The 13,394-nt window shown below is 43.0% G+C and overlaps 1 protein-coding gene across 3 annotated transcripts in view; it reads right to left on the minus strand.

Annotated features, from left to right (window-relative positions):
* LOC133556888 (calcineurin-binding protein cabin-1-like) overlaps positions 1 to 13,394 on the minus strand; it is a 38,566-nt gene that overhangs the window by 12,295 nt on the left and 12,877 nt on the right. For all 3 annotated transcript variants that reach the window (XM_061907232.1, XM_061907231.1, XM_061907233.1), the window contains exons 9-24: positions 13,036 to 13,325; positions 12,791 to 12,962; positions 12,533 to 12,666; positions 12,234 to 12,451; positions 11,979 to 12,051; positions 10,183 to 10,370; positions 9,959 to 10,096; positions 9,690 to 9,878; positions 9,351 to 9,593; positions 9,115 to 9,268; positions 8,912 to 9,027; positions 8,624 to 8,785; positions 7,209 to 7,415; positions 5,933 to 6,078; positions 5,560 to 5,821; positions 4,994 to 5,164 (exon numbers count right to left, since the gene is read on the minus strand). In XM_061907232.1, the coding sequence (XP_061763216.1) occupies positions 4,994 to 5,164; positions 5,560 to 5,821; positions 5,933 to 6,078; positions 7,209 to 7,415; positions 8,624 to 8,785; positions 8,912 to 9,027; positions 9,115 to 9,268; positions 9,351 to 9,593; positions 9,690 to 9,878; positions 9,959 to 10,096; positions 10,183 to 10,370; positions 11,979 to 12,051; positions 12,234 to 12,451; positions 12,533 to 12,666; positions 12,791 to 12,962; positions 13,036 to 13,325 (2,863 nt within the window). The remainder of the gene's footprint in view (positions 1 to 4,993; positions 5,165 to 5,559; positions 5,822 to 5,932; positions 6,079 to 7,208; positions 7,416 to 8,623; positions 8,786 to 8,911; positions 9,028 to 9,114; positions 9,269 to 9,350; positions 9,594 to 9,689; positions 9,879 to 9,958; positions 10,097 to 10,182; positions 10,371 to 11,978; positions 12,052 to 12,233; positions 12,452 to 12,532; positions 12,667 to 12,790; positions 12,963 to 13,035; positions 13,326 to 13,394) is intronic.

Raw genomic sequence — 13,394 nt, forward strand, 5'->3', positions numbered from 1 at the left:
GGTGAAGCTGATGCGGAGCGAGAGAGGAGGAGAGACTGGAAGGAGCCAAGGTGAAGCTGATGCGGAGCGAGAGAGGAGGAGAGACTGGAAGGAGCCAAAGTGAAGCTGATGCGGAGCGAGAGAGGAGGAGAGACTGGAAGGAGCCAAGGTGAAGCTGATGCGGAGCGAGAGAGGCGGAGAGACTGGAAGGAGCCAAGGTGAAGCTGATGCGGAGCGAGAGAGGAGGAGAGACTGGAAGGAGCCAAGGTGAAGCTGATGCGGAGCGAGAGAGGAGGAGAGACTGGAAGGAGCCAAGGTGAAGCTGATGCGGAGCGAGAGAGGAGGAGGGACTGGAAGGAGCCAAGGTGAAGCTGATGCGGAGCGAGAGAGGCGGAGAGACTGGAAGGAGCCAAGGTGAAGCTGATGCGGAGCGAGAGAGGCGGAGAGACTGGAAGGAGCCAAGGTGAAGCTGATGCGGAGCGAGAGAGGAGGAGAGACTGGAAGGAGCCAAGGTGAAGCTGATGCGGAGCGAGAGAGGAGGAGAGACTGGAAGGAGCCAAGGTGAAGCTGATGCGGAGCGAGAGAGGCGGAGAGACTGGAAGGAGCCAAGGTGAAGCTGATGCGGAGCGAGAGAGGAGGAGAGACTGGAAGGAGCCAAGGTGAAGCTGATGCGGAGCGAGAGAGGAGGAGAGACTGGAAGGAGCCAAGGTGAAGCTGATGCGGAGCGAGAGAGGAGGAGAGACTGGAAGGAGCCAAGGTGAAGCTGATGCGGAGCGAGAGAGGAGGAGAGACTGGAAGGAGCCAAGGTGAAGCTGATGCGGAGCGAGAGAGGAGGAGAGACTGGAAGGAGCCAAGGTGAAGCTGATGCGGAGCGAGAGAGGAGGAGAGACTGGAAGGAGCCAAGGTGAAGCTGATGCGGAGCGAGAGAGGCGGAGAGACTGGAAGGAGCCAAGGTGAAGCTGATGCGGAGCGAGAGAGGCGGAGAGACTGGAAGGAGCCAAAGTGAAGCTGATGCGGAGCGAGAGAGGAGGAGAGACTGGAAGGAGCCAAGGTGAAGCTGATGCGGAGCGAGAGGGGAGGAGAGACTGGAAGGAGCCAAGGTGAAGCTGATGCGGAGCGAGAGAGGCGGAGAGACTGGAAGGAGCCAAGGTGAAGCTGATGCGGAGCGAGAGAGGAGGAGAGACTGGAAGGAGCCAAGGTGAAGCTGATGCGGAGCGAGAGAGGAGGAGAGACTGGAAGGAGCCAAGGTGAAGCTGATGCGGAGCGAGAGAGGAGGAGAGACTGGAAGGAGCCAAGGTGAAGCTGATGCGGAGCGAGAGAGGAGGAGAGACTGGAAGGAGCCAAAGTGAAGCTGATGCGGAGCGAGAGAGGAGGAGAGACTGGAAGGAGCCAAGGTGAAGCTGATGCGGAGCGAGAGAGGCGGAGAGACTGGAAGGAGCCAAGGTGAAGCTGATGCGGAGCGAGAGAGGAGGAGAGACTGGAAGGAGCCAAGGTGAAGCTGATGCGGAGCGAGAGAGGAGGAGAGACTGGAAGGAGCCAAGGTGAAGCTGATGCGGAGCGAGAGAGGAGGAGGGACTGGAAGGAGCCAAGGTGAAGCTGATGCGGAGCGAGAGAGGAGGAGAGACTGGAAGGAGCCAAGGTGAAGCTGATGCGGAGCGAGAGAGGAGGAGAGACTGGAAGGAGCCAAGGTGAAGCTGATGCGGAGCGAGAGAGGCGGAGAGACTGGAAGGAGCCAAGGTGAAGCTGATGCGGAGCGAGAGAGGCGGAGAGACTGGAAGGAGCCAAGGTGAAGCTGATGCGGAGCGAGAGAGGCGGAGAGACTGGAAGGAGCCAAAGTGAAGCTGATGCGGAGCGAGAGAGGCGGAGAGACTGGAAGGAGCCAAGGTGAAGCTGATGCGGAGCGAGAGAGGAGGAGAGACTGGAAGGAGCCAAGGTGAAGCTGATGCGGAGCGAGAGAGGAGGAGAGACTGGAAGGAGCCAAGGTGAAGCTGATGCGGAGCGAGAGAGGCGGAGAGACTGGAAGGAGCCAAGGTGAAGCTGATGCGGAGCGAGAGAGGAGGAGAGACTGGAAGGAGCCAAGGTGAAGCTGATGCGGAGCGAGAGAGGAGGAGAGACTGGAAGGAGCCAAGGTGAAGCTGATGCGGAGCGAGAGAGGAGGAGAGACTGGAAGGAGCCAAGGTGAAGCTGATGCGGAGCGAGAGAGGCGGAGAGACTGGAAGGAGCCAAGGTGAAGCTGATGCGGAGCGAGAGAGGAGGAGAGACTGGAAGGAGCCAAAGTGAAGCTGATGCGGAGCGAGAGAGGAGGAGAGACTGGAAGGAGCCAAGGTGAAGCTGATGCGGAGCGAGAGAGGAGGAGAGACTGGAAGGAGCCAAGGTGAAGCTGATGCGGAGCGAGAGAGGAGGAGAGACTGGAAGGAGCCAAGGTGAAGCTGATGCGGAGCGAGAGAGGAGGAGAGACTGGAAGGAGCCAAGGTGAAGCTGATGCGGAGCGAGAGAGGAGGAGAGACTGGAAGGAGCCAAGGTGAAGCTGATGCGGAGCGAGAGAGGAGGAGAGACTGGAAGGAGCCAAGGTGAAGCTGATGCGGAGCGAGAGAGGAGGAGAGACTGGAAGGAGCCAAGGTGAAGCTGATGCGGAGCGAGAGAGGAGGAGAGCCCGAGACAGATGACGAGCGAGCGAAGAAGAGGAGTTGAAAAGCGACCTGGACTGAGGTTTTTATTGGAGAAAATAAACAAAGTCACAACTCTGCTCAAAGATGTCTCTATCTGGTGGTCCATGGAACCCACACGACAGCGAGAGGCTGTCACATAGTTATTAATATTATTAACAATTCACTAAACAAAAATATCAATGTAACACTTTTGTTTTTGCTCCTATCTTTCATGATTTCAACTCAAATATCTAAAATGTATTATACATGCACAAAAAAAACTATTGCTCTCAAATATTGTTCACAAATCTGTCAACTCTATGCCAAGGAAATATGTTGCTCTGTGTGAGTCACACCAAATACTGACCGCTTTTCTCAGCGCCCAAATCACCAATAAAGCAAAACTTCACATTTCAGAGTGGCCTTTTATTGTCGGCAGGTAAAGTCACACCTGTGCAATTATCATGCTGTTTAATCAGCATTTTGATATGCCACGCCTGTGATGTGGTATGCATTATCTTGGCAAAGAACTGCTCACTAGCACAGCTTTAGACAGATTAGTGAACAACATTTGAGAGGAATAGGTCGTCTGTGTATATCGTAATAGTTTTACATCTTTGAGTTCAACTCAGCAAAATTGGGAGCCGTAACAAAAGTTGTATTTTATGTAAGGTAATGTTGTCAAATGGTGTACAAACATTTTATTACTGGTACCAATATGTAGTTCAATACTGTGATACTTTAATGTCATGATTGGCTTTATTTTTACAGAAAATCTAATAACACTAAAATGATTAAATGTAGCCCACCGTATGCTGGGACTAGGTTTTAATAGATTATAAAATTGAGTGTTATTGTATTAAATACTTTACAGTTGTTTTAGGCTTCAAAACAAATACAATTCCTAAAAATTGGAAAAAACTACCAAAGCTTAAAGTACAAAGATAAGACACAGTATGTGAAAAGGAGTCATTCACTTGCATGGCGCAGTGGGAGAGTGGCCGTGCACAACCCGAGGGTCTCTGGTTCAATCCCCACCTAGTACCAACCTCGTCACTTCCGTTGTGTCCTGAGCAAGACACTTCACCCTTGCTCCTGATGAGTGCTGGTTAGCGCCTTGCATGGCAGCTCCCTCCATCAGTGTGTGAATGTGTGTGTGAATGTGTGAATGTGGAAGTAGTGTTAAAGCCCTTTGAGTACCCTGAATGTAGAAAAGCGCTATACAAGTACAACCCTTTTATTATTTGTTTATCATGAGGTTGTTTTGACCCTGCTAATAGGTGGCAACATGCCAAACAGCTTACTAAGGACTTTATGTATTGCAGTGCTTTTTAATTATGTTCTGGTGAGCCACCCCAGGAAGAAAACATATTTGGCACCCTCCACCCCTCTCAACCGCAAATATAAATAGTATCATTTGTTTATAAAACTGTTGTAAGTACACCTCTGCTTAACCTTATTAACGTTAAACAAAACAAAAAAATAAAGAAATAGATATCAAATTACAAAAAAGAATAACATAATTCAAATTGGTCTGTAGTACGTAACAGAAATCTGTCTAGGGGGAAATATGTAATCCTTATTTAAACTATGAACATATTTGGACCAATTTGAACCAGTTGATACAGAAAATTACAATTAAATAAACTCAATAAATAATATATAATATTATTATATAAAATATACAACTTTTAATCTACAAAACAAAAATAAATACAATATTTTTTTATATTGTATAGTTATCAGAAGAAAATGTAAAAGTATATGAAAAAGTAGATATATTTTTACCATATATAATAGGGTAGTCAGGAACTACTCCAAAATGGCATTTTGTAATGCACAGCTTTACGCAGCAGGGTTAATGTATTGATACTACCACAGCATGCCACCTTGACTATCCCACTAGCTGAGAAGAGATGATGTATTGTAACAACTTGCTGGTGTTAATGTTAATGTTAACCTTCAGAGTTCCAATGCTCATGAACATACAGCACCTTTAAGGGGGCGTATTACGATTTATGAGGGGTTTTTTTCTACATATAAAACACTTCCTTGCGGCCTACATAACATGAAATACTGGTTCTTCGGTAAAAAATTTGCACAGATTATCTCAGGGCATTCAATCAATCGCAACTGGACAGTTTGTTTTGTCTCAGAAGGCGTTTTGCCTCTCATCTAAGTAGGCTTCATCAGTTTGTGCTCATAGACTTAAACTGGTCGGATCTAGCCTAGCAGTTGGTGCCAAAACCCCAAATATTAAAGAAAAGAGTGGAGTGAGAAAGGCTGTTTGCCTGTCTGTGCCCTGTGACTGACTTACTGTAAATACCCAACCATGATGTTAAGAAATACTTCATCCAGAGGTTTACCTTTTGGTACAGCTGCAGATATCCCACAGGTGGCTGCTTGCGTTTCTCTGCTATTTTCCCCAGCATGTAGTGAATGAGCCATGCTTCTTCATCGCTGTCTCCCTCACATCGTGAAGCCCCCTGGAAGCACTGAGCTGCAGTCTCCAACATAGAATCTCTCCTTTCTTCCATCTGAAAACAATGGCACAGCAGAGCTTAATAAGTCTTTTGAAAACAACTATGTAAACTTACAGGGCTTTAATGACATTGTACGTGAGAGCGGCCGTGATCATCAACAGTTTTTTCCCTATATTAATGCATGCATGTTGAATGTTGAAAGTACAATGTTAATGACGTGCATTCATTGAAAAAAGAATGAAGGTTATGGCAAGTAGAGAACGTGTTATTTGAACTATTATCCAAAAATGTTCAATGAGGCTATAAAGTGTGTTTCATCCAATTACTCGAACAAACTAAATGATAGATTACTTGATTACTAAAATAACGACAGCTACAGCTCTGTAAGAGACCATCTTCAGCCAAGTGATGTGACATTGTAAAAACTGTACAGATGGCATTTGTCTCACCTGTTTTACCACCTCTGAAGGGAGCTCGTCACGCCACTGCTTTAGCTGCCGTGAAGCAAAGGAGTGCAAAGCATACGATATGGTTCCATATTCGATCCACAATGACAGGTTGGAGCTGTCTATCTCCAGGGCCCGCTTAAAGCAGTTGAGCACTGCCTGTGAGTGTTTCCATATGGGCACGTCACTTTTTAGCTCATTGGAATTGAGTTTCTCCTGAATACGACTGGCCCTTGCTAAAGCCATTCCTGCCCAGGAGTCAAACCTGCCAATGGGGACATATTAATCACAGAGGTTGACAGATTAACTTGATAACTCAATTAAAAACCAAATGAATTAGTAAAACTTAATCATTGCTAAGAGAGAAATGACACACCTGTTTGGAAACACGCAGATATCATGCATATAAAACTTCATGGCTTTGGACTGCTCCTTGTTCTTGAAGTGGTAATCCGCCAGCAGATAGTAGATCTCATTAACGATTGGAGGTGCTGGTGGGCTTCCATCTGGAAGGCTTGGGGCCTTGAAAGACAACACATTGAAAATATACAATCATACAGTGGTTTCAAATGTTTAATAGTTAACAGGGGAAGAAAACTTGCATACTTGTAATACCCTGAAGTTTGTATAGGTTTTCATTCAGTTTGACAATGGTGGTTATGATAAAAACAAGTAATACTTGAATTGAATTCGGAAAACATAAAAAGGCAACTAGTATTTACAGGTAGTGGTGATTGACATTGAGAACAAAAATCGATAATAAAATTAGTTGCAGACAATTTCATTTGTTGATAGCGTTTATTTCAGAACAAAAACAAACAAGTGTGTGCACGATCAGTGACCGCAGAGCGACAGAGAGAAAAAAATGGCTGCAATGCGGCCACAGCAAAAACATGAGTGAAAACTAAAGCCGCCAAAGATACACATAACTTGCTCAATTTTAAAAGTAGACTTTGTTTTTCAACGGGAGCAACTAAAGTGTCGTACATCTGGAGGACGCGGTTTGTGACTCTCCACAGTAAGAGTTTGCTTGTTAGCTTGCTAACTAACAACAGAGAATGGAGGTGTGTGAAGAATAACTTAAAGCATAGGCGAAGATTGATTATTTGACTTTCTTTGTTGTCCAAACTGCTTTGCCTTTTAAAAAGATATTATAAAATGAACAATTAGTTGTAGATTTGATTTTTTCATGTTAAAAAGTTGTTACTGAAAACCATTGTTCATGTGACCTATTTTAAAGTGTCTTGCAGTGTAGTTAATTTATTACATATTTTGGAACTTTTTACAGATCTGTCAGGTTTGGGATTTGCGACCCGCCAAAGTCCGCCAGCTAAATGTAGTCAATATAGTGTACCTGTGTGCACTTTTCCAAGTGCATTATCATAATCACAAGATGCTATTTTCTTTTTGAGGAAGCTTAAAATCTTTGGTGTTGTTTTGTTGTTATTGCTGCTATATTAAATGGTATTTGTTTATGCAACACAATTATTCTTGTGTTTTTTTAGCACTTGGCCTGCCCTTGCTTTAGTTATCGTAACAGCCTGCTGAGCAGCACGGTTCATACAAACAGTATGACCATTTTACGCAAAAGCTATCAATGAAATGTACATCCCGTTTATACAGTATTGTTGAAGACTGTTTGACAAACTGACCTTATGTGTATTGTCCTCGATGTAGGCCGCGACCTCATCCATGGTGAGGGTGGGAGTTTCACTTAAGGGGGCGATTCCTGCAAACCTTCTCAACAGATTAGCTAAATCTGCAGATACGGTGCTTGTCTTGTAGCTGTCAAACTCAGGCAGCGACTTTGGTTTAAAATACTGGAACATGAAAAGAGTGTCACTCCATTGCAGCTCCACCTGCAACACAGATATTAGTATTTTTTGTAGTGCCACTGTAAAAATATCCAAAGTACTGAGATAGGCTCCAGCGCCCCCCGCCAACCCGAAGGGAATAAGCAGAAGAAAATGGATGGATGGATGGATGGACTATACTGTAGAGGGATTTCTTGGGGCAACCTCATGCAGCTGTGTTATGTAAGAACTTCAAAGGGTTCTCCTCAAATCCATTTCCAACCAATGACACCCTCTAGTGGTCGCATGCATAAATGACAAAATACATAAGTATGGCATTTTCATTAGGATCTACGTACAAACATAAAACTGCAAGTCGATTTGTCTTGTTCCATCCCTCATCTAGTAATTTGATTCCATTACCAATTCCATACAAATGTTTTTTTCCTCCACCTAACCTGGTTCTAAAAGTATTTAATTCAACAATCCCTTTTTGTTCAATATTCATTCCCGAAAAAGTGCAGTTCCCCTTTAAGAAGTGTAGATGGAACCTCATTGTATCTATAACAGAAAATGAACAAGTAGAATAATAAGCATCTAAAGGGAGGATCATATAACAGCAACTGTTGGTGTGTCAGCATTGTCACATGAAGTAAACTACGTGTATGGGAAGGGCAGATCCATCCATCAATTACAATTGCGATACCATGGGTATTATCAGTATATTAGTGGTATTAGAGACATTAGGTCGATATTTTCTCAAAATATTTGTTGGTGTTTTATTTAATGTCTACAAATTGAAGGAACAATTCCCTGTACACAAGAGGACGTAGAGGGCAAAAACCAAATGATTTAAATGAGTAATAGACAACAATTTTTGATTATGTACTATTGATTTTTTTGCTCAAACAAGTATATGTAATGCAAGAGAAAACAAAACGACTTTAAGTATTGTGTTGATATTGTTGAACAGTCAATAGCACTCACTATGAATACATGAAAAATTGTCATGGATTATCAGTACCTGTAGCATAAAACCCTGATCAGACTATATTTAGAGAAAGAAACACCACCAAAGACATCCTTATTGTCAGCTGTCCTCTGTGGTTGAGAAGTTGCAGACATTCTCTGTGTATGTCTTGAGCTTGAAAAGTGTTCGACCATTTTAAACAGTGTATGTGCCAACACGTTTAATTAGCAGGCATTAATATGTATTTGCATGAATCGCTGCAACTGCGACATAGCGATTTCCTGGAGGGACTGCAGTGTCTGACCTGTGGTGATGAGTGGTCTTCAAGGAAGCGGGCCTTGCTCTTCTTACTCGGGTAGGCGTACAAGCAGAAAAAGCACTGCTCTAAGGCCATCTCCAACTCCTCTTTGTAGGGATGGGAATCAGTGTTGGCAGTTGCTGCAAACTCTTTTTCCAAAACATTAACCTATAAGAAAGTAGGTATTCTATCAAATTGTTGTCAAATGTGTTAGGGCTATAAACACAGCATAATAAAGTCACATTGACATATTATGTGAAGTCTCAAAGAGTTTTTGTACAAAAAGAGACTCACAAAAAACTTAAGTAGTGCCCCATCTGAACTGCAACACAGGGAGCGACGGCCAAGATACTCATGAGCGGTGTTCAAAAGCATCAGAGAGGACGGCAGCATCGGTGAGTCTGAGTCATCTACAAATTCATGTCAACACTGTCACTCACTGGGCAACAGCTCGCATGCAAAGCACCAAGGGAAACTTCAACAAGGACTCGACAAACCTTCGTCATCCCCTATAGTCATATGCTGTTGAAGCATACAGTTAAAAGCAGCCTCTTCGTGTTTGATTATGCGATATAGAATAATCCATGGCAGCACCGAGAAGAAATAAGGTTCTTTTGGATCGTCCGAAATAGTCATGCTAAGGTCAATCAGCTGAAAAAACAATCACAAAATAGATTAACATCCAAGACAAACTCAAGCCCCTTATACAATAATATTTTAGCACTCTTCTAACCTGAATGAGATTGTTTGCAAGTCGAGCCATACTAGAGAAGTGGGGGACATTGCCGAGGAGCTCGGAGTCCTTATTGAAGCAGACCTCAACGCCGTCCAGCAGCTTTGAAATGGTGCTAACCCATTCCTCCTTCGCAGGTGCAGAACTGTTTGGAGAGGAGTTGAGCTGCTGCAAGGCTTCATTTATAGCCAGCTCACTTGACTCGAAACATTGCGGGTAGTCTTGTAGCTTCAACAAGGAATTCTGTGCCAAAATATAACATGTACGATGGAATAAGAAGCGCGGACACTCATAAAGAAAAGCATTGATGTCGAATTAAGAGTTGGAGGATAATCTAACCTGAAGCAGCAGAAGCTGAGCAGGACGTTCTGGTGCTGAACTAACAAACTCCAAGTGTTTACTCCTGCTGCCGTAATTAAGAGTGGGCTGCAACAGGCGCACGACCGACTCAAAGTCATCCGATTCAAAAAGCCGCTGGATTTCCTCTAATGACTGACAGCGCTCCAGGGACTTCAGTCTTTTATCAATCTGTTCATAGAAACAGAAAAAAATGTTGTAATTCAAATAAAGGATAAAAGATCTTGTGGGCAAGAAAACACTTCACTGACCTCTTCTACAGAGATTGCTGCATCTACCCTTAAATTTGGCAGTTTGATTGTATAAGGTCTCCCTTCATGGGACTTGGGTTTGCTCTGCAACAGCCCAGTACAGACATCATAGCTCTCTAAGGCCAAGTCCATGTCTCCCTAAAAAGGAGGAGAAGACAAACATCCTTTTCATGTCTGGTTGAGAGCAGAGTAAAGGTCAAGAAGTTAAAATACAAGCAAACCACCTGCAGGGCAAGGGATCGAGCCTTCAGCCAGTAGACACGCACCATCACATCGAACCAGTTGTCCTCAAAAATATCTTTTTGGGATGAACCTAAAGCTAGGAGCAATGAATCAGCCTGGAAATGTTGCCCGAGGAATTCATTTTCATCTGTGTCATTGCAAGAACCAGTACTGCTTCTTCGAGGAGACACTGAAAAGGACAAAGATGTTATGGCAAACTTGTAATCTTGCTATACTCCACTAACAACCTTTCAAAGTAAAACATCTGCAAACTACCTGCAGTATTTCCCACACATTCATTTATTTGTAGTGGTGCATCACACATATATTTTCACTGCACCCAAAATTAATTTGTTGCTCTTGCTCATAAATCCATCAAGTGTGGACTGTGTGCAAATGTAGCCTGTGGTTTAAACTCCCCACAATAAATCTGCTGTTACACAATTCATACTTTGGTGAGGTAAATTATCCATATGGCAGTATATTGTGATATTTTTTCTAGTGATGTAATATCTGTCAGCAGTTAAAAAGTAAAGGGCCTTTCTTTTTTCTACATTAAAATGGCTTTCACATACATCATACAGTATAGTATGTACAGCTTGTATTATAAGTTGCATTTTAAATGTATCAGTGAACAGTCTGATACAATACCAATCACAATACTTACTGCATTGTATTGTGAAGTTGTTGCCAATACCCAGCTCTGCCTCACACACACTGTTCTGACAGAGATAGTGTTGCCAACTCAGTGACTTTGTTGCTATATGCAGCGAGTATTCAGACCTCTCTAGATTCTGTTTTTCAGGAAAAAAGTGGCTATCAATAAATGTAGCGTCTTTCACTGGGGATATAAGACACTTTGGGAGCCTCTCAAAGATGCTCTTCTAAACAAGAAACATGTCCTTGTCTGGCCCCCGTCCCCTTCCCACAGCTTCTTTTTTTTTGCAACATAAAAAATAAAAATACAAAAATGACAGAAGAAACTTCTTTAGTATTTCTGAACATATTTGCATTACTTGTATTGTTTATTGCTCACTTATCATCAATAAAGATTATATGCACATGCGCAATGGACAATTATACAAATTAGATGACTCAACTCAACTGAACAAATACTGTATTTTTTGGAATATAAGTCGCACCTGCCGAAAATGCATAATAAAAAAAGAAAAAAACATGCATAAGTCGCACTGGAGTATAAGTCGCATTTTTGGGGGAAATTTATTTGATCGTTTACCAAACAGTCTGTCACTCCTAATCGCTAAATCGTATACGTTTAGTCTCTCACGTCAATGAGCTAAATAATATTATTTGATATTTTACATAATGTGTTAATAATTTCACACATGAGTTGCTCCTGGGTGTAAGTCGCACCCCTGGCCAAACTATGAAAAAAACTGCAACTTATAGCCCGAAAAATACGGTAGATTGCAGTCCTGGGGGAAACACTGATCCAAAATATTGTTTGTACTGAAAATGCACATATCTGTTTGACACTGAAATATTTTGATTGATTGATTGATTGAAACTTGTATTAGTAGATTGCACAGTTCAGTACATATTCCGTACAATTGACCACTAAATGGTAAGACCTGAATAATGTTTCCAACTTGTTTAATCAATTCACGGTACAAATATATACTCTCAGCATAATACAGTCATCACACAAGTTCATCATCAGAGTATATACATTGAGGGGTAAAAAGGTGATATTAAGATATTAAAAATCTAAATTTGGTTGATGGGCTTTAAGTTTAAATGTTAGTTTGCCGCAATAAAAGACACTGCCAGAACCCACCGCTCTTGCCTTTATTGTGCGACCATTGCTCCAACTGCAATTCCATACAAGCCAAGCTCATTTCCAACATTTCCTGTAGAAGAAACAGACACAGCAGAATGTAATAATTGTGATCACAAAATTGTAGATTTACCAGTAAAAAAAAATACAAACTGAATGCTCATGAGAATCTGAATTATGGTATGTGATACAAGAGATGAAAATATGTATTTGAAAAATATTTGTATAAAATGTAAGCGCACATATTTTGTTTACCCGGATATGCTGGTTACTGCAGTCCCGAAACAAGGGGTTAGGAAGACCACAGCTGTGCTTCCTCCAGGTCCGATAGACCTCCAGCACCACAGCAGTCAGACCAGGTGGCCACTTCTCCATGAACTTCTGACCCACCGCTTTCAGATAACATAACATCAGATCCAGTATACCTCCATTGGCCATATTTCTGAGAAGGAACTTATGAACATCCTGTTGTTCTACAAAGAAAAAAGCATTATTTGTTAAAAGACAAGACATGCATACTTTCAAGAATAAACTTTGTCTAAGTTGGGCTGTACCAGATTCCATGTATTCAACTGCATCAAGTGGCAGGCAGCTGCCATGAATAGGCTGCAAGTCCTCCTTCCCATCACACTCTGTCTCCAGATTACTTAGACTTTCATCTTCATTATCAGGATCAAACTTCTTTAGCCTATGAGAAACCAGCGCATGGTTTTGTACTTCAATTATAAGAGGAATCTTTTTTTGCTTCAGCAAAACAGACAAATACCAATCCATACAATTGCAAACAACACAAATACAACCCAGAAATCTACCTGGAAGGAAGGTACTTATAAAGTAACTCCTGAAAATCAATCTTCTCTTCCTTTTTGCATTTTGTGTTACGGACACGCGCTGACCGTCTCTTGGCCGTCTCAACAATATCTTCTACTGCACGTTTCCTCTTTGGCGCTTTCTTTGCCTTGTCTGACAGAGAAACATCCATAGCTGGAAATACAAAAAAGTAGTTTGTTTTCTGAATGTATGTCTAGTACTAACTGAAGTCATTTCTGGAACTAACCAACAGAAGGAGCTGCCGTCGTGATTTCAACAATGGCAATTTGTGTGTCAGGTTGAGAGAGGGCTGACGGCTCAGGGAGGACAGTAGGTGGCTGAGACGAGCTGGGGCTGCTGCTCAGCACAGCTGACTGGACAGTGCTGATGGGACTGCTGGGTTCAGGAAGGTTTTGGAGGAAGTTGGCGTCCTGGTACGATGACAAGTCGATCTTGCGGCCAAGACTCAATCGTGGAGGCCCACATGTCGTCTGATATCTGTACATTGCCACAAGACTTTCACCAACATGCCTCCACCTGTGTTGAAGCAAGAGCCCCGCGTCAAGTTAAATGGCCTAACCAGGCAAATGTTGAAATAAAAACACA

The sequence above is a fragment of the Nerophis ophidion genome, linkage group LG07 (assembly GCF_033978795.1).
Source record: "Nerophis ophidion isolate RoL-2023_Sa linkage group LG07, RoL_Noph_v1.0, whole genome shotgun sequence".
Classification (NCBI taxonomy): domain Eukaryota; kingdom Metazoa; phylum Chordata; class Actinopteri; order Syngnathiformes; family Syngnathidae; genus Nerophis; species Nerophis ophidion.